The sequence below is a fragment of the Lepisma saccharinum genome, chromosome 3 (assembly GCF_977018435.1).
Source record: "Lepisma saccharinum chromosome 3, izLepSacc3.1, whole genome shotgun sequence".
Taxonomy (NCBI): Eukaryota; Metazoa; Arthropoda; class Insecta; order Zygentoma; family Lepismatidae; genus Lepisma; species Lepisma saccharinum.
In genome coordinates this window covers 111,032,642-111,054,196 of record NC_139231.1, presented here as the reverse complement: position 1 = coordinate 111,054,196, position 21,555 = coordinate 111,032,642, and the positions used below count along the sequence as shown (strand labels likewise).

At 42.9% G+C, this 21,555-nt stretch overlaps 1 protein-coding gene across 1 annotated transcript in view; it reads right to left on the bottom strand.

Moving 5' to 3' along the window:
• The window catches only part of in (inturned planar cell polarity protein), a 211,232-nt gene that overhangs the window by 97,906 nt on the left and 91,771 nt on the right, over window positions 1-21,555 (bottom strand). Inside the window, exons 7-8 of the mRNA XM_083119708.1 lie at window positions 19,736-19,825; window positions 18,977-19,054 (exon numbers count right to left, since the gene is read on the bottom strand). Of these exons, the coding sequence (XP_082975834.1) occupies window positions 18,977-19,054; window positions 19,736-19,825 (168 nt within the window). The remainder of the gene's footprint in view (window positions 1-18,976; window positions 19,055-19,735; window positions 19,826-21,555) is intronic.

Genomic DNA, 21,555 nt, shown 5'->3' with positions numbered 1-21,555 from the left:
TGTATGTGCCGATGATTTTGACACGCCCACCTCTTGTGAAACACGGCGTAGAGGTTTGTTTGGAGAACGTTCTAACGCTGCACCAATATCATCGAGTTTTGCTTCGGTTAGAATCCGTCGTTTTTGTTTAGGTGTTTTAAAATTTAACGATACAGTTTCTCGTAATTTAAGGACAAGATGTCTAACCGTATCTCTGTGTGGAGTTGGAACGCATGGGAATTTCTGTACAAATTACCTACACACGTCTCGACACGAGTTTGTTTTCACGTAGGTACGTGTCATACATAAAAAAATCTTTGTTCTAACGTGAATCTTGCGGCTGGCATTCCAATCGTCTCACTGACACGTCACACATACACACTACAATAACACAAACAAGTAACTGCAAGTAACCAAGAATAACACTCTTGCGCACAGTACGAAATTAACACGCTCTTGGTTTACATTGCTCGCCACTATATTTACAACTCTGTCTTCATCTAGTCGCGAAGGAACAAAAAACTCGAGCTCGGATATTTCGGATTGCAAGGAAGCTCACGAAAACCATTCACTTTTATCGGTTTCGTCTGCAGTGTAATCCTGATACAGTGTTGCACATTCGAAACCTCCAAACGATTCCCATGGCCACAAAACTCTTTCAAGGATATAAACTTAAGCAGGACGTTACTGGTCAAAACTATGATTAAAATGCTTTATTATCTGTGGCTCTTAACATCGTTTCTATAGCGTATTTATTTGTGTAATTAAGAGCAGAACTTGGATGAATTACAGAAGAACTTTTGCGTGTTATAACACAGGTTAGTTATCGTTTTGCAATATTTATATAAATGTCTGCATATGTCTATAAAAATAAGCGGGCATTACAGGCCGCAAATGTCGGCATCTCCGTCAGCGCCGCCCGCCACGCTTCTCCCGATCTCTCGGCTGCAGATCGAAATGAACGCACGGTATTTCCCAAAACCCGATACAGGCCTCTCTGGCACGAGACAGTCAAGTTCTGTCTTGTTTCATCTTGATACGACCTCCACTAATGGCGGGCCACTGAACATTACTGCAAGCATTGCATATGCAGTTTTCTGAATATTCAAAAAAAAACATCTCGTCAGCACAAGTCAACTAAACAGTTTATTACAAATAACAAGGCAACAGAGAATACAATCTTCTGAATGTTCCAAAACAACTATTGTAGCCAGAAACAAGCAAACAATAAACCGGAAATTCAATGCCATGCCATTCTGCTTCAATTTCCATCGGTTCGATCGCAGAGGTCACAAATGCGCTCCTAAGGTCCCATCCGACCTATGAACCGTGCCAATTTGCAGCTCGCCCGTCAAACGCCTCTCCCAGCATCCAGCAGGGTCAGCGTGCGGTCAGCGCTGGTTGTCAATTTGCAGCTTATGTGCTAGTATATGCGATAATGAGTTGATTGATGCTGGTCTGACTGCAATTGGATTATAGTAGGTGAAACCCAACGTTCTGGAGCGGTCTTTTGACCTACTTTTCGCCTTACGACATTTTACTATAAGGCTGTCTCCCCTTACGATATTTTTCTGTAAGGCTAGACCGGTCCTTTGACCTACTTTTCGCCTTACGACATTTTACTATAAGGCTGTCTCCCCTTACGATATTTTTCTGTAAGGCTAGACCGGTCCTTTGACCTACTTTTCGTGTAGACCCAAATAGAGAATTCAACGCCCGAAAGTGGAGCTCGGTGGAGCTCGCCTTAATGGTTTGCTCTTGTAAGGCATGAGCTCCATTTTCTCGCAGTGTTACCAACTCCTCACTCGAAAAAATCACCAGGGTTTTTGTTTTTGGGTATAACCTAACCTAAAGCAAGGAGGTGGCAACCTTGCTTGAGGTATTTTCTCGCAGTGTTGCCAACTCCTCACTCGAAAAAAATCACCAAGGTTTTTTTTCTTGGTCTAACGTAACCTAAAGCAAGGAGGTGGCAATTTTGCTTGAGGCTTGCCTTACAGTGCATAAAGCAAGGTTGCCAACCCACTGGTACTTTTGCCATAGCCTTTTACAAGAAAAAAAAAGAGAAAGGGAAGAGTTAAACAACCGACAGCTTACCCACAGCCTTTTTTGCTCTAACCTAACCTAAAGCAAGGAGCTGGCAACTTTGCTTGTGCAATCAACCCGGTCGACCGCCCTCAAGTGGAGATAAGCGTTGCCAACTCCTCACTCGAAAAAAAAAAATCACCAAGGTTTTTTTGGTCTAACCTAACCTAAAGCAAGGAGGTGGCAATTTTGCTTGTGCAATCAACGCGGTTGACCGCCCTCAAGTAAAGATCAGCGTTGCCAACCTACATATACTAAACAAGGAGAGCCGGCACTGCCGTAAAAGAGAGAGAGAGATGGGTGGATGGTAATATAGTATGTGTGTGCGTGTGTGCGTATAATATGTAGCATTATTAACTAGAGTGTGTTGGCAATTTACTTCCAACTAAAAAAATAGAGATGCCAACGTTGGTGTAAGATGAAGAGCGAGAGAGAGAGAGAGAGAGAGAGATATTTATGGCTGGCAACAGTAACGAGCGAATGCGCCATATCGTAATTTTCCAACTCCGTATATCGTGATTTTTGTAAACCTCTCTCTCGGGGGAAACACGATGTGTTATACACACGTGCGCGCGCGCCTGTATTGTGACGCAAACAAACAAACAAAATAATAATAATTGTTGTTTTTTAGGATACCTGGCCCCCTATAACCTCGCGAGGGTGCGTGGTGCCCAACGCAGTTCTAATGGCCGCGGCTAACAAAGCCATGCCTTTGTAGAGTTTCATGGGTTCTTTTTTTTTTTCCTCCCACCCCCTCAATTTGTTTAAGAAATTCGATTTGATCCTAAAAAACACTCTGCATCCTATTGGAGTGCTTTGGATGTGTTTTTAGATTAAAAATTTTGTAATTGGGGAATGTAGAAAAGCTATTCTTGCTTGTTGGCGATATTTTTTAAAACTGCTCTGTGACCCTCTCGTTTTTCACGTCGTAGGCGAAGGACTTCTCTGCAATCAGGATGACACTGCATAGGGTATCCTCAGGCAAGGCATCGTGGAACTCGCAGACGACCTTGATGTTGGTTCGATCGTTGACCACAACCTTCTTTCTCTTAGATGTGTTGATGACGGTCATGGGTCTCCGTGCTTTGAACTCGCTGGGCGTGTAGTACATGTCCACGCTCCCCTCGGTCACGCGTTTGTAAGCCGAAAACGCTTCGTAAAGTTTGAGGTAATCGTTTTTGGTCACGTCGAGGTTGTAATTCTCGCGCGGGAACACTTCGTTGCGTCCATTTTTGAGATAAACGTTCTTGATTTTGCAGTCGTCGAACTTGCTGGAATCTTTTTCCTGATTGTTATTGCGCGCGGTCTGAAAGAGCACTACGACGAAATCTGGCATGTCGAACTGTATGTTGTTGAACTGCGTCGTCACGTCGAATTCCATGTGACTTCCCGATGCCACCTTCTGTACGCACTGGTAACTGTGAAAGTGAATCGCCACCTGCGGACTTTTCAAGATCTCCGCTTTGTACTTGAGGGCGTAGTTTGTTTCGTATTCCACCACCGGCATTCTCAATTCCATGCTCCGGATGACGCATTTCGCTGCTTCGGGTAGAGTGTTGGCTATCGGCGTGGTGCCGTCCGGACCCAAAGTAGCGTATCGCATTAGTGCGTCGTTGTCGTTGGCCGCTCTTCGAAACGTAACGCGCAGTCCTCCCTTCCACATGATCTCCTTGTAATCGGAGAAGAAACCAGGCAGCAGACGCATGGGAAAGAGCACCGTGTGACTTTTCGTCGATATTTTGGTCCCGGCTTCGAATCCCCCGGCCTGGTAGTACGCTGCGTCCGTTTTGGATAATTTCAACGTTCCCACTGCCGTCGACGTGATGCCTGGATAATCTATTCTGTCGATGACGGTGTTGTGTTTCCTCACCTCCACCTGCGAGAACAGGTGAGGCACGAAGTTGTCCACGAGTATCAAGTTTGCTGCTGCAGGAAACGCGTCTCCGCTTTCTTTCTTCACCACGTCGAATTGAAGGTAGAGGTCCGCTCTGTGAGGATGAATGAACCCGTCGCCTACGTCCACGTCGTATTCGATCTCCCTGTTCGCCTCGTTCAGATTGGCAAACGTGCGACGGTTGGGAGGGAAAGATTGCAATTCGTAACTTTCGATTTGCTCCATTTTGCATGTATGGTTATTTATTATACGTTGATCTCCACGATGGCCGTCGTAGTGGCACCTGCGAAATCCACCACGTCTCCTTTCTCGTTCGTCACCACCAACTCTATGTCGTCTATGCGGTTGCGACATACTGGAAAATAGATCGGCGAAGAGGGCGTGTAGATGATCGGTTCCATGAACTCGGAACTTGGTTTGAAAGTGGCTATGATTCCCGTCTGCTTATGACTTCCTAACAATCCGTCCGAAGATTTCGTGATCATACCTTCGGCCACGTTACAGTGTACGTTCAGAGTCTCTATGGCCAAGAATTTAGGAATGTTGGTTGCTACGTGCTTGATGCCAGCTTCGAGTTTTGGGTGGTTGTTCTCGAAACCTAAAAGTTCTCCCATGGTGCCCAGGTCCACGGTCTCCGTCGCGGATAGGATTTCCACTCTGTGCGTGACCGAATTTTGAGAAAGGTATGTGCCTTTGGGTAATTGAGCTTGCAAAGTGGAAAGATTGTATTGTCCTGGCGTGACGACGATGTGTTCGCTTCCGACGCTAATTTTGTTGTTGTGCTGCGTGACGTTGGGTATGAGGTACATGCTGTAGAATGCACGCAGAGCCACGGATTTAGGATAGACGATGTCGTCGTGCAGCGTGAGTTTCAAGATTGAAGATTCGCTCGTGAGATGGAACACGCCCATCCTAGTGATGCTGTTTGAGGTTCCACAACGCTTTCTGGAAATCCTCGATCGTAGGGTTATTTATTTTAGAGAGAAACGTGAGTACGGAAAGGCAGAGATGGCCGCAGTTCACGTCTCCGAAATTTTGAATGCGTTCGTCGTTGTAGTATATGGAGGTTTTGTTCGTTTTCAGATAATGAATTAAATTTGCAGGTGGAACACCTCCGAAAGAATCGAAAACGAATGCTTTATCATCATTTTTGTGGTAACATATCCAATGCGTGCCTGGATTTTCTTGACCGTCCAAGTTGACTACTCCGCATTCTCTTCTTTTGACGGTTGAAGGTAACGAGTCGGACATGAAAACTCCTCTGAAGTGTTTGATTTGTAACGGTTCGATCAGAGATTCAATGTCTCGGTTGGTGAGTGCTTCTGTTTCTTTTTTTTAAACTTTTTCATCACGCCCTTCCCCTTCTTCTCCATGGCCAGGTTGTGACGTTTCTGTTCTTCCAATTCCGCCTTGTTCTTCTTCGAGTCGATGACGGTTTTCGCGATGGCGGCACTTCCGCCGGCCAAACTTCCCACGGCCCCCAATGCTGCCAGGATGGCCGGGATGCTGAATATGAAACCTCCGATCTTTTGCTGTTTCCGCGAACGTTGCAATCTTTTCAATTGAGGTGTGCTGAGCAGCAATTTCATTCCGTGTCCTTTTGACAAGCAAGAACGTTTCTTCTCGCGTTGTTTCTTGGTGAGTAACCCATCGAGAGCACCTAGATTTTTTAGATTGGAGTATGGTATCTGGTACACGACACCCTTGGGCTTCATGTTGATGCTCTATGTGTTATTTTCACGGTATGTTATTTATATATATATTCTGAGATTTTTTCTTGTGTAGTTTTTTACGGTATGTTATTTATATATTTTCAAGGCCTCGCTGTCGTTACACAAATTCTATTACGTGCTTCGTTTTCTTGCCAAGAAGTTCCTTTGTCCCCTTGTACACGATTCGAGTTTTGTTCTCGATTAAAATAGATAGCTTCTCATCGGATAACATGTTAGCGTATCGATCTGGTAAAAATAGACTGTATTGTGCGTTGAGCAACAAGCGTACCTTGGGACCATACTGGGTAGAAACGATTGAACCGGAAGTTATCGTGTAAGGTTTGTCGATTTCCAATTCCTGAATTTTTACATACTCGACTGATAAATTTAGCATTTGTTTTAATGCTTGGAGATCGCTCATTTTTTCGGTCGTCATATCAAAAAAATTTCAGAGTGTTAGAGAGAAATTTAATTGTTTTTCACTATGTGTGTTATTTATATATACCAAAAATTATTTTTTTTTCACGATGTGTGTTATTTATATATCAAGTTTTTTTTTGACACGTATATATATTATTATTTTTTAACAGAGGAAGAAAGTTCGTGCTTCGGAAAACGCGAGGATGTGCGTAGTGATATCTTCCGTCTCCTGCATAGACTTGTACCAATCATCAGTATACTGTCTTCTTCCCTGCCTTGCCTCGTACAGTTCGTCCGACCTATCGTCCAATTTTTGCCCTGCAGCCAAAAGCAGAATGTTGAGATCACCGCACCTCAGGCCGCTGATCTCCCGAAGAAGGTCCTTGAGAACCATTTCACAAGGGATGCGAAATTCCGGCATTGTTCTTGCTATGTTTACAAGTTTATTAACATCTCCGTTAACTACCTTTTTGAATATTTTAGATAGTAGTTCGTGCGGCAAATCAGTTATGCAAGCCATGTTGTTTTTTTACTGTATGTTATTTATATACCCCACCCCAATTTTTGTTTCGTGTTCATGGCGATGGTGGTGCCTAGTGCGGCGACCCGTTCACCCAACGATGCGTCTCTACTCACGAATCTTTCGAAAGCTGCGTGCTCTAACTTTCTGTCTGCTTCGTGACGTGCATCCAGATCCGTCTGCGTGGTGTTGTAGGCGATGTCGTGATCTTTGCATGCGGCGTCCAACGGATTCACACCCTTGTCTCCTCTCTCCAATCTTTTCTCGAGTTTGGTACCCGGTCCGCAGTACTGGTAGCCAGGTAAATGCATCTCGAAAGGTAACTTGTTGATGATGTCGTTCACGAGTCCCTTTCCTTCGGCAACGTTCCAGAATTTCGGAGGCAGCGTGTTGATGATTTTGATCAGGTAACCTATGCCCTTGTCGTCGTTCACGATGAAGTTGGAAAGTTTTGTGCTGATCATGTCCACGATGCCAACCTTCTCGTTGTAGAAATTACGGTTGCCTGCATTCTCTTCGCCGGCTATCACCAACAATCGGTCCACGAGTTTCCTAACGTCGTCCACCCAAACGAATTCTTTGGGTAACGTGTTGTAGCGTTTGACGCCGCTGCCTGTTTTGACCTGGTTCCAAATCGGTTTGATGAGATTCCTGTACTTCTCGCCGCTGCTCGATTTCACCCTATTCTGCGAGGCGTCGTTGTTCTGGTACAAGGCATCCGTCATGATCAGAATTTCCTTGTAACTCTGGTAATCTTCGTCGGTGTAATCTTTCGGCTGCTTTTTGGCGACGAGTTCCCACAGTCCAACCGTACCCGGATACCTGTTCCAACTATCCTTGTCGCCTAAATTGACTTTAATGTCGTTGCCTTCGAAGGTCACCTTCGATTTCCCAATCTTCCACACCACACCGCCGCCTTCGCTGGTTTCCATGCTGGGATACAATCCGAACACTTCATCCTTGTCGAATTTCCCCGTGCTCAGGTAGTCTCGTGCCAAAGGTCCCAACTCGATCTTATCCGAAGACGACGACGTGCTGCCTATGGCTCGACGTCGTGCAGGTGCATCCTTCAGTTCGAACGGCGTCGAAGGAATGCTCGAAATGGGCGTGGGTACGGTGTAACTTTTAGCTGCGAGCGGTACGAGTTCATTGATCAAATTTTTATTTTGTTCCGTGACACTTTTAATTTCTTTACCTAGACTGCTGATGGCATCGATCACAGGTTGATCCTGACGTTTCTTCTCTTCGTAGAATCCGCGATTCTCGGATTTCCAACCTTTGAAGCGTTTCGCGAGGTAATCGCGAAGCTTGAGATTTTCGTCTTCGATTTTTCGTTTCGTCATGACGTTATTTATATACGTCGTTTCTCACAACGTTGCAACGTTTAGAAAGTCGTTGATTTTGTTTCTGTATTTTCCATCGTTGGGTTTCCTCGTCATGTCGATCGTCGCGAATCCGAAATCGTCACCGTTCCAGCAAGTAGAGCAGCAGCGTTCCGAAAATTGATTGTAGTTCATGTCTCCGCCTACGTAGTCATCGTACGCGTGCTTGAGGTTGGTGTGATCTTGACGAAACAAACATATGAAATTAGCGTTGTCGCGTACTAACTGTTTTGGAATTTTGGAAAACGTTTGAGCTAGGTAAAAACAATCTATTCCCTTGTGACGACCTTGCGTGAAAAAGTTGCGAATTTCATTTTGATTTTCCAGGATGGCGTCGTCGAACACAACAACTGAATTTTCACGACAATCGTCGAGTGGTTTTATTTCCGAGGCGAATGTTGCAATGTCCAGACCATCGTACAGTTTCATCAGTTGCTGGTATTTGGATTGCTCCAAACTTTTCGAGAACACGTACAGGTGCCTGTTCTTCCAATTTAACCAATTCGGTGCGAGGAGAAAATTGTCCACGAGCAGTGTCGTTTTCCCACACCCCGAAGGACCTACGATCAGACAGCGGATGCTGTCGGGAAGCAACTCGCCGTTCTTTTTCTTCGTTTGACTTTCCGGATCCGGTAGACGCTTCACCACGTTCCACGTACTCACAAGATCACTTCGTTCTCGTCGATCCAACTCTTTTCTGGAAGTCCCAGCCATTTGACAAACAGTTTGTCACCTTTCCTACGCAATACTTTCTCGATGAGGTACGTGTCGGGGTGTTTCGTTTTAGAGAGTTCCTCTTCGTAAAATCTTCCTTTCAAAATCTCGCCGCTACTATCTTTTATTATATACGTGTGTCGGTTTCCGGGTAGAACTCGAACCACCGTAAAAAGTTCTGTGCTCCAATTTTTTGTGAATCCCTTCTCGAAGGTGCGTTTGAATTTGCTGATCCTCACCTGGTCTCCAATTTTGTATTTAGCTTTTTTTGTCGTGGGTGTGTACTTTGGACAGTAAACGGTAGAAATTAAACGCTGCTCGTCGGACTTGGTAACGTCGGCTGGCTTCATGCCTATCGTTCTGTGTACCGTATCATTATAGGTGTCGACGAGTTCCGGCAGGACGTCGACCCATTTGTAATTTCCCCGAAGCGTGAATCGTTTCCACATGTGTGTTTTCAAGGTTCGATTGAATCTTTCCACGATGCTGGCTTTGATGTGACTGAAGCTCGAATAATGTCGAATCTTGTGTTTTTGAATAAACTTTTGGAATACGGCGTTGTAAAATTCTTTACCGTTGTCCGTTTGCAGAAACCGTGGTCGTCTGCCGCCGCTTTCGCGAAAAATTGTCTTGAATGCTTCCGTGACGCACGTTCCTGTTTTTGCCTTCAAAGGTAGAGCCCATGCGAATTTCGAAAACGTGTCTATGACGGTGAGGAGGTACTTGCTGCCCTTGTTCAATTTATGCACGTTTTTCAAATTGCCGCTACTCATCTCCACGAGGTCACTTTGCCAGAGGTCGTCGATGCCCTTGGTTACCACGGCCAAACGTTCGTAGTTACGGCGTGCAGGTTTATGCAATTCTTGGACGATGGCTTGCCTTGACATTTTTTCTTAGAGATTACGTTTCAAGAGAAGCACAAGCGTGATGGGATTCAAAGAGGGTGGCACTTCGCTCGTGTTTTGAACGATCAGCTTATCGCCGGCACTCACGTCGAAAACGGTGAGATCTTCGTCTTCGTGTATTTCATATATGTTGCGCGTTTCGTTCCAACGCGCCAGAGGAATATTTCCTGCTTTCTGGACACCACGATTCGATATCAAAGTCATGGTGGGAACGCTAGCTTTTCTACCGTGAGACCAGTACGAAAATTCGTTTATCTGAATCGTGCCATCGAGGAGAAACTTGTAGTACGGATGATAAGGATGCAACATGTACAGTTTGTTACCTTCGACGAACGTGGAGATTCTCTGTTGATTGGGTACGCTGTTGATTTCGATGGCTTGCAGAGAATGCAGTTTAGCGAATTTAGTGTCGACGCCGAGCAGATTACTGTGAACTTGTCCGAGTTTATTTTCGATGGGCAGCAAATGCTCGACTATGGTATCCGTTACGGTAGAAAACGACGGTTTGATTTTCACTTCCACGTTCAACTGCTTGTAGCTTTCGTTGAGTTCTTGCAACTTGGCACCGAAAGAGGCCAGCGTCGATTCCTGTGTTGATTCCAGCACTCCAACTTGATCTCTGATGTTGACGACGATGTTCTGAAGGTTCTCGATTTGATTCAATTTCGAGCTCTTCTCGGTAAGATCGTTCACGATGATTCGCATGTCTGTAAACTGCATGTGAAGGTCGGCGACGCTCTGCGAAGTGGGCAGCGTCGACACCAGCGAGGCAAGTTCGTCTCGAATCTGTTCCACGTTCGCCGTTTCCGTTTCCAGTCGTTTCAGCATGCGTGATATGTTCCTTTTCAAAGCGTGTAATTCTTTGGAGGTAGGGAGATTGCCCACTTTACTCTCGAGATCGCTCAACGAACTTTTGATGTCGTTCGAATCGGATAGTGCCGTCACCGCCGTTTTCAATTTTTCCAAATCTTCGCTCGAAGGCACGCTCGTTCGTAATGATTCCAAGTCACCCTGTATCTTGTCCAGTACGTGATGAAAATGAGCGAGATTCGTTTCGACGTTTAAATTTTCTAAATATTCGATCTTCTGCTGAACCGTGCTCAACGTGTCTTGAATGCTCGTCAACACTCTCGCTTCAACGTGAATATTTTTAATTTCTTCGTTGATCAATTCCAAGGACGCCTGAAGCGTAGCGATGGTGGTTTGAATGTGTTCGAAATCTTGATAGGCCTCCAATTGAATTTTTATGTTCGCGACGCTTTTACCGATGACCTGCAGTTCGTCCGACGATGGTAGGTTCGTCATGGTATTTTCCAAAGTCTGCAACTTGGATTTAATTTCTTCCAACGTGCCGGTGAATTCTTCTTGTAATTTGGAAACGACGACATGAAAGCGTTCTACATCAATATCGTTCACGACGGTTTGAAGTTCAGAGAAATTCTTTTCTATTGCGGAAGTTCGTTCTTCGATTTCGAGTTTCAATTTTTCCAAATCTTCATTTTTCGCTTGAAATTGCTGTAATTTGGCCAAATCATTTTGAAGCGAATCCACGCTCAACTGTATATTTTGAACGTTGTCGTAAGAAGGTACGTCGACATAATTTTTTATCAGCGTTTTCAGTTCGGAATCGATTTTCAGAATGGGGTCGAGACATTGCGTTTGGAGCGTAGCGATTTCCGACTCTAAACTTTTGTTTAAGGTTTCCTGCAAAGCAATCAAATCGGTCCTCAACTTCTTAACTCGAATGTCCAACATGAGAATCTCTTCTGCGTGGTCTACACGCTTGGTGTTGCCGAAAATGTCGTTAGGCATTTTTGGTTAACGGTTATTTATAATAGGATAGACGATTCGTAATTCTACGAAGAGAGGAATAAGTTTATCGTAATCTCCGAGGAGTTCCACGTAAAGATAATCTCCTGCAGACACATCGTACGTAATGTTAGAAAGCATCTTGTCGTGCTTGATTCGAAAAATGTTCTTGCCGGTAGAAATTTTGATTTCGCCTGCGTTTTCCGGATTCACGGTGATTTGAAGTTTCCCGTCGATCGGAATTTCGTAGAAATGTAAATTGTTATTAAAAACATAAAACATCTTGCCCACGTCCTCATCCAATTTCGTCCAAATGCTGTTGAGGTGAATGATCAACAGACCGTTGAGTTTAGTTAATACGGAAGGTAGAAATTCATGATCTGTCGTCGTGCGGTGTACAGTCTCCATTGTTTGCTTTCGGAAACCAAAGAGATTCATGTTGGTTATTTAAGAAAAAATTGAGAACGTATCTAATATAAATAACACCACAAAAAAAAATGTGTGCAATTTAGTAACCATCTTTTTTTCTTAGCAAAAGAATGGAGAAGAAGGAAGCAAAACGTGCATGCGACCAATGTGGGAAATATATATCCATTTCTAACTTGAGAAGACATCGGAAGGATGTGCATGGCAAAGGATCAAGTAAGAGAGAGCTCGATGTTGACGATCAAGCGCCACGAAAGAAGCAGAAGAGTGCCGGCGAAAGTATTCGAAATATTTTAACCGAGGAGACTTTCCGATCTGAAGAAACATCTGATCTAAACAACTTTTTTCGCTCGGTCAAAAGCAAGTTAATTTCGTCTATCACCGAAGCTTTGTTGCAATGCTCGTTGAAAATCCACCTCATCGTTTCCGCCATTTACGAAAACGTAAAAAAAGAGCGAGAAACTTTCCATCATTACACTGGTGTAAAGAGCCTCCACGCCGCCGACGTCGATGAGGTGGATGCCATTTGCAACCAGATGATTGACGCTTTGTTGAACAAGCACGAGACTTTCCAAAAACGTGGATCGGGTTGGACACTTTGCGGTTCGTCTCACACTTTAACTTTGAAGGTGGCACGATACAACCCGATGGGAGCATCCAGCTACATCAATTTGCCCCCGGAAATAGCCAGTAAGAAAGCCATCATCAACATTCAAAATGAGGATAACAGATGCTTTTTGTGGTGCATCATTGCCGATCATCACCCAGCCAATGATGACAAACATCGTTTATACCACTACAACAAGCCGGAATATCTCTCAGAATTTGAAAAACCTATGGCTGGCATTAATTACCCCGTAAATCTACGAGACATTAGTAAATTTGAGGCACAGTACAAGACAGATAAAAACGAAAATATAGCAGTACACATCTTCGGATTAGACAAAAACAACACCATCTACGTTCTCAGACACAGCAACATTAAAAGTAATCGTGTCATCAGATTACTCCTGATCGAAGATGATGATAATTATCATTACTGTCTAATTCAGAATCTTCCAAAATTAACAAGAAGTCAAATTACCACAGATCACCATAAAATTGGAGTATGCGACAGATGCCTGAGTATATTCTACGGTCAAGGAAAAAAGAATGCTGATGAAGAACTCCGAGATCATCATGAAATGTGTAGTAAACATTCGGCTACGACTATCAAAATGCCTTCTCGAGACATGACATTTTCCAACTACACCGCATTACTCTGGCATCCCGTGGTGATATGCGCCGACTTTGAAAGTTTCCAACTTCCACTCGCCACATGCGAACCGAATCCCAGCGTATCGAGCACCACCGAAATTCTACATCACGAAGCCTGCGCTTTTGGATTGATGGTCAACAACACAGGCGATGTTATTTTACATCGTGGCAATGATGCTCCACAAATATTCCTTCAAACCTTGAAGCAGATGGCCATACAATTCGCTCCTCCACTAAGAGAAGACAAAGCAATGGAGCCTCTTACCCAGGAAGAGAAGAAAGCATACGACCTTGCCTCTCAGTGTGATGTGTGCGAAAGTAACTTCACCCTCGAAAATGTCAAAGTTCGCCACCACAATCATCACACGGGAAAATATGTGGCCCCCCTGTGTAACAACTGTAATCTACAAATCAAAAAACCGAATTTTATTCCAGTATTCATTCACAATTTGGAGGGCTACGACGCCAAAATCTTCATAAAGGAGATGGGATGCGACGCTCAACCCATTAGCGTCATAGCTCGCACCAACGAGAAATTCATTTCATTCAGCAAGAAGGTGGACGTTGGAAATGGCAATCGCGTAGAAATTCGCTTCTTGGACTCCTACAACTTTCTGTCTTCGAGTTTGGCGACACTCGCGTCTCAACTCACCGACGATGATTTGATCGCCACCAGGAAATGTTTCGGCGACCAACATTTAGCACTGTTGAGACGCAAGGGTGTTTACCCGTACGAATACATGACGGATGCTTCCAAATTCTCAGAAACATCATTACCACCAAGAGAAGCATTCTACAGTCGTCTTAGCGACACCTGTTGCAGCGAAGAGGACTACCATCATGCTCACCTCGTGTGGTCTACATTCTCTTGTCAAACCATGGGTGACTATCACGATCTGTATCTGAAGCTGGATGTTACGCTATTGAGCGACCGTTTTCATCTCCATCGCTCGAGAGGAATGGCAGCATATGGTTTGGACCCCGCTTTCAGCTACACCACACCGGGTTATTCTTGGCAGGCGATGTTAAAATCCACGAAGGTGAAGATAGAACTCATCAAAAACGTCAATCAACTTTTGTTTGTCGAAGAGGCAAAACGTGGTGGAATCGTCCAGTGTCCCCTTCGATACGTCAAGGCCAACAATCCATATGTTGCCGATTTCGATGCAGGGAAACCGACAAACTTCTTGGCATACTGGGACATGAACAATCTGTATGGTTATGCCATGTCCGAGACTCTGCCTATCGGAGAATACGAATGGATGAGCGAGCAGGAACTTCAAGATTGTTTGGAATGGAGTGAAGATCATAAAAATGGATGTTTCCTGAAAGTAGATTTGGAATATCCTGCATCGCTTCATCGAGAACACCATGGATTTGCGATGGCACCTGTGATGGAATCGACTCCGGAGAAGAAGCTGATGCTCACCTTCAAGAGCAAAGAGAATTACGTGGTGCATTATCGCCTCCTACAATTCTACCTCCAGCATGGATTGGTTTTGAAGCGCGTGCACTCGGGATTGAAGTTTAGACAGACCAGGTGGCTAGCACCCTATATCGACGGCAACACTCAACGTCGAGCATCAGCTTCTTCTTCCGCAGACAAAGACCTATACAAGTTGATGAATAACAGCATCTACGGCAAGAGCATGGAAGATGCGAGGAAAAGAAGAAATATCAACTTGGTCTCCGACCCGAAGAAAATAAACAAGCTCGTCGCTCAGCCCACGTACAAGAACTTCACGATACTGAGCGACACGTTGGTATTGATCGAACGTGCTCTCCGCCACATAACATTCGACAAACCAATCGCCGTGGGAGTCGCAATCCTCGAGTTGTCAAAGCTGGCCATGTACAAGTTTCACTACGACATCATGAAACCGCGCTATGGAGAGGCAATCGAGGTGGCGTACACCGACACGGACAGCTTCGTGTACAACATCCACACCAATGATCTATACGAAGATCTAAAAAGCATAAGCCACCATTTCGACTTCTCGAACTATCCAAAAGATCACGCGCTCTTCGACGACAGCCAGAAAATGACGATCGGGAAGATGAAGGATGAAGTCAACGGCCGCATCATCACAGAGTTTGCGGGTCTTCGAGCGAAAATGTATGCCGTGAAAATCCAGGACGAGACCGAAATAAAAAAAGCAAAAGGGGTGGGGCGTTCGAGCACAAACAAACTGACCGTAGAAGATTACAAGTCGTGCTTGTTCGACAAAAAAATCAAACGCATGACCGAACATCGGATCACGAGCACCATCGACCAGTTGCATACATCCACGATCAACAAAGTGGCGCTTGATCCCCACGACACCAAATTGAGGCTACTCGACTGCAACATCCACACCCGAGAATGGGGATGTCATGACGAGGAAGAAACCTGCTCGCACCATTAGACTTCTGCATCAAAAAAGTACGTATTATTTCTTGCACCACTTTTTTTAAAAAAAAAACAATCATTCAGACTAATTTTTGTATTCACACTTTTTTTTTATATTTTTCTATCATTTTTTTTAAAGAAAAATAATCATTCACACTTTTTTTTATATTTTTCTATCGTTTTTTTTTAAAAAAAAACAATCATTCACACTAATTTTTGCATTTACATTTTTTTTATATTTTTCTATCATATTATGTACACTATTTTGAGGATATTTTTTTTTCTTTCAGATGCAGCACCCTACGGAAACTTTTTTACTTCTTACACTTTCTATTCTTAACCAAAATATTTTTCTTCTCTTCAATCATAAAACACACACATTACACACGGAGGTCCTCTGTAGGGAGTTATGGGGGGGGGGGTTAAAAAAAAACCCATGAAACTCTACAAAGGCATGGCTTTGTTAGCCGCGGCCATTAGAACTGCGTTGGGCACCACGCACCCTCGCGAGGTTATAGGGGGCCAGGTATCCTAAAAGACAACATTTATTATTTTGTTTGTTTGTTTGCGTCACAATACAGGCGCGCGCGCGCGTGTGTATAACACATCGTGTTTCCCCCGAGAGAGAGGTTTACAAAAATCACGATATACGGAGTTGGAAAATTACGATATGGCGCATTCGCTCGTTACTGTTGCCAGCCATAAATCTCTCTCTCTCTCTCTCTTCATCTTACACCAACGTTGGCATCTCTATTTTTTTAGTTGCAAGTAAATTGCCAACACACTCTAGTTAATAATGCTACATATTATACGCACACACGCACACACATACTATATTACCATCCACCCATCTCTCTCTCTCTTTTACGGCAGTGCCGGCTCTCCTTGTTTAGTATATGTAGGTTGGCAACGCTGATCTTTACTTGAGGGCGGTCAACCGGGTTGATTGCACAAGCAAAATTGCCACCTCCTTGCTTTAGGTTAGGTTAGACCAAAAAAACCTTGGTGATTTTTTTTTCGAGTGAGGAGTTGGCAACGCTTATCTCCACTTGAGGGCGGTCGACCGGGTTGATTGCACAAGCAAAGTTGCCAGCTTCTTGCTTTAGGTTAGGTTAGAGCAAAAAAGGCTGTGGGTAAGCTGTCGGTTGTTTAACTCTTCCCTTTCTCTTTTTTTTTCTTGTAAAAGGCTATGGCAAAAGTACCAGTGGGTTGGCAACCTTGCTTTATGCACTGTAAGGCAAGCCTCAAGCAAAATTGCCACCTCCTTGCTTTAGGTTACGTTAGACCAAGAAAAAAAACCTTGGTGATTTTTTTCGAGTGAGGAGTTGGCAACACTGCGAGAAAATACCTCAAGCAAGGTTGCCACCTCCTTGCTTTAGGTTAGGTTATACCCAAAAACAAAAACCCTGGTGATTTTTTCGAGTGAGGAGTTGGTAACACTGCGAGAAAATAGAGCTCATGCCTTACAAGAGCAAACCATTAAGGCGAGCTCCACCGAGCTCCACTTTCGGGCGTTGAATTCTCTATTTGGGTCTACACGAAAAGTAGGTCAAAGGACCGGTCTAGCCTTACAGAAAAATATCGTAAGGGGAGACAGCCTTATAGTAAAATGTCGTAAGGCGAAAAGTAGGTCAAAGGACCGGTCTAGCCTTACAGAAAAATATCGTAAGGGGAGACAGCCTTATAGTAAAATGTCGTAAGGCGAAAAGTAGGTCAAAAGACCGCTCCAGAACGTTGGGTTTCACCTACTGATTATTTATTCCGGTTGTACGGAAGCTCTGGGGCGAGAGAGGCCAGTATCACTATAGACGCGCTGGCTGTGGCCACATTCGATGACTCATTAATTGATGCTCCCGCAGAAACCCTCAGTCAACTGAGATAATTGGCGATGGTCGGGACATCCCCCTCTGGTTTGGGTAGGCGTACAACAACTCTCAGTATTGCCCACTCCACTCATTTATTACAAATTTATCAGCAGGGTTCGGGGGACGTCCCTAAGGATTGACCTGAGAGGTACAGTAAACAGGAGGAAATTTGAACAAGGGTCATCCAGAAAAAAAATAACGTTTTGGTGGAAAACACAAACGACAGATGATGTGTGTAAAAAAAACGACATGTAACAGAAACTTTATAACTTACTCTACTTTTTCCACATATTCGCCATTTCCGCTATCATAGCGTGATACCAGTTTGTTGATACCGTCATTCTACTCGGTTGCCGCCCATGTAGTGGCAGCGTCTTTGAGTTCATTTGCCGTGGCAAAGTGTTTTCCATACAGAAGGAGCACTCCACATGCCCCCCTCCCCCCCTCAGTTTGAGCCAAGCAACGAAACGATGCAGACGTGGAGAGCCCAGAAAATGTACAACAAAACTGAAATTCCTGCCAAGTGTGATGTGCGGAGTGCGATAAGGTTTCTGAATGCGAGAAAAGTTCATGCCAATGTAAATCATAAGCAACTGAAATACTTTCTTTCCAGAAAGCACTTTGCCAAGGCTGATGACCTCAAAGACACTGTCACTACATGGTTTAACACACTGGCGGTAACCGAGTACAATGACGGTATCAACAAACTTGTATCACGCTATGATAACTGCCTGAATGGGTATGGCGAATATGTGGGAAAGTAGAGTAAGGCATGTAGTTTCTGTATCATATTTTTTTTTCACACATCATTTCTTGTTTGTATTTTACACCAAAACGTTCCTTTCTTTCTGAATGACCCTCGAAGATAGTTCGAGATAGTTTTGCACTGCAATAAACTTTCGGGGTTTATTATGACTGCCAGAGAATTAGTTGTTTCGAACATTTCAATACAACAAATATTTAATTGTTCTCACATCCTGAGATACATGTTAGCTTCTAAGGGTCAGTGCACAGACAGAATGTGCTACATTCAAATCCTAAAGTAGTTAAAGCCATACAAACGATTAACTCAAATCAGATGGGGCTGTAGGTCGTGTAATAAAAAGGCAACTGCGTTTTTTTCTATTTTGAATGCTAGGACCTTCCCAATGGCATAGTGGGAATGGTGCAGACTTGTAATCATGAGATCCTAGCTTCGATCCCCCAGTGCAGCACACTGCGCACAGCGGTTCCACTTTAAATTGAAGGTCCAACCCCGATTAACGTACCAACATCAAAGTGGACTCTAAACTGTGTCTTTTGAATGCCGAACAACTTTTGACACATGACTGAAAGGTAGTTCTCAAGTACGGGAGTCCCCTTCTTAATATGTGTCCATTGGGTAAAAAAAAATAAGAAAATAGGTTGTCTATCTGGCATAAAATGCAGTCGTTTATATTGAGGATATTCACATAAAAATTATTCTCAATTTTCATTACGTAAAAGCACTAACCAGATCCTTTCTATTATTATAAATACGCAAACAAACCTTATGTAAACTTGGCGTGGGTGCATTACTTTCGATGCTGTTATGGAATTTTAAAAGTAACACTAAATGAAGATAAACTAATTTCAGCACTTACCTTGACATTGTTTGGTAATTGAATAACATTACACGGACAAGCTCCTTCGTTAGCATTATGGCTTCAGCCAATGAACATCTAGAAAAAAAAATGAAATGTCACCTTTACGAGCCAAAAGCCACTTGTAGTGTAAATTATTATATTTTATATTTGATAACTTTACAGACATTATGTACATTTATTTCACTGTGATATTAAAATTACCACAGTCAACAGGTATGCCCCTAGATAATAACTGTTGCCTTTTATGGATCCTTGTATTATTTTCCAGCAATTGAAAGTACATGTATTTTGGTGAGACAGGATATGAAACACAAAAGGATCCGGTGCATATAGCACAGTGACATGAAGGCGCATTTAGGGTATGTGAAGGTACTACACGAAAAAGGGTACTAGCCTCTGGATAACTGATTAACCGTAGACTACAGGGTGGCTGAGAAGAAAAATTCAGATGTACATAAAATGTCACTGAGGTTGCATAAATATTACAAAAACTACAGCAAATTTTCAATGCCTAGTTACTTCTTATCCACCCTGTATAATAAATTTCAAACAAATTGAGTAGAGTCCAAAATCCAGAAGCGAGTATATGTATCCTGGAGAGTTCACTGCTATTTGTGTCACACTCTCTCTCTCTATTTTTAAAGTTTTTTTGTTTCCATTGTTCCATTTTGTTTTTGGTTGGAGAAAATTAAACTTAAATAATATTTTTTTAAAAAATAACTCAATACGTGAAAAGATATTGAGATTTATACTAACCTGTTGTCTGGGACTACCAAAAGTAGCACATTACTTCCTTCCGAAGTGTATGTGACATGTGCTAGTTGACCTCGAGCAAGTACTGTGGTACTGTAATGGAAGGGAAAAATAAAAAAGAGCTGTGACGAATCATGTTCCTATGCTTGCAAAACTAACCTAACGTAGCCTAAGATTAATTTGGGTTCTGTATTGTGAAATGATACTCTGTCTTAAGAAGAGTAGGCAACATTTATAAAAATAGAAAACAACCTATTTTGTGAATGAATGAATAGATATTTTAACGCAGTGGATTCTATTTAATGCATAACCACAAAATGCTCTATGAATACTAATTAATCAGAATTCTACACGTCCATATTTGATTGGTTAGTGACTACTGAACGAATTTACTAATAAGAATAATTTATACTGTAATTAAATATATATACAGCCCCTGGCCATATTATTAGACGCACCACAATTTTTTTTAAAATAATAGTTTTGAAGGGGAAAATTATACAAAATTCACCATTTGTTATCTGAAAAATTTCCTGTACGTTATTTGAACCCTGGCAAATACGAGTAATACATACAAATGCACTTTCTTGAATAACATTGATAACAATAATTGTAATAGTAATAATAATACATAGTAATGTAATTTGACACAGTGGACAATTTTAACAGTTCACTTACTTTTCACATTTAAAATGTTGCAATAGGGTTCTTTGTGGCTTAACTTTGATTATTGTAATGAACAATATGAGAGGAGGAGGTACTGTTGTTACAAACAATACCGCCAACACCAAATGTCTTTGTTGTTGAACGAACATGCCGCAGTTCAATTCAAGCTGAGTTGAGAGGAGGACGTCTTGCGAATAGTGAATCGTATTTGTGCTAAATTTTGCAGTGATATTGTTTTTGTACACTGTCAGTATATATTTTAAATTTAATTATTAACATTTGGGAGTCATGGGTAAAAAAAGTGACTTGACACCGAGAAAGATGGCTGAATTTAAGGCACTAATAAAGACAAAAATGTTCTCTAATCGCGAGATTTCTCGACGATCTGATGTGTCTGAAGCATCGGTGAGGCGAATAAAGAAGAAAATTGAATATGGTGGACAGTGTGAGCCACAAAGGAAGGACAGATGTGGACGTAAAACAATTTTTACTCCAAAATCCTTACATTGTTTGAAGAACATTTGCCTCGCGAATAGATTTGCGAGTACAAAGGAACTTAAAGATAAACTTGAAAAGAGTGGTGTTCGTGCATCTGAAAGAACAGTAAGGCGTAGGCTCTCTGATATGAACCTGAAGGCACTCAGACCTGCTTAGAAGCCAAAATTAACCCCTGCAATGATTCGTAAACGTTTTCGTTGGGCAAAAGGTCACAAAGAAAAAGATTTGAACTTTTGGAGATCTGTTTGCTTTAGTGATGAGTGCACGTTTGAAATCTTGGGGAATAAATCTCAGTTTGTGAGAAGACGTCCAGGTGAAAAATACAATCCTGATTGTGTTGTGCAGACTGTCAAACATCCGATAAAAGTTATGATTTGGTCAGTCATTAGTAGCAAAGGTACAGGACGTCTGTATTTGGTACAAGGAACAATGAGGCAAGAACAGTATAGGGAAGTGCTTAGAAGAAAGTTGCTACCTCAAGTAAGAAAATGGTTCCCAAATGGAGAACAGTTCGTATTCATGCAGGATGGAGCCTCATGCCATACTGCAAAATCCATAAAACAGTTTCTATAGAGTGAAAATGTCCCTCTCTTGCCCTGGCTCCAGATACGAACCCAATTGAAAATGTTTGGTACCTAGTGAAAAAAGTGGCAAAGCAA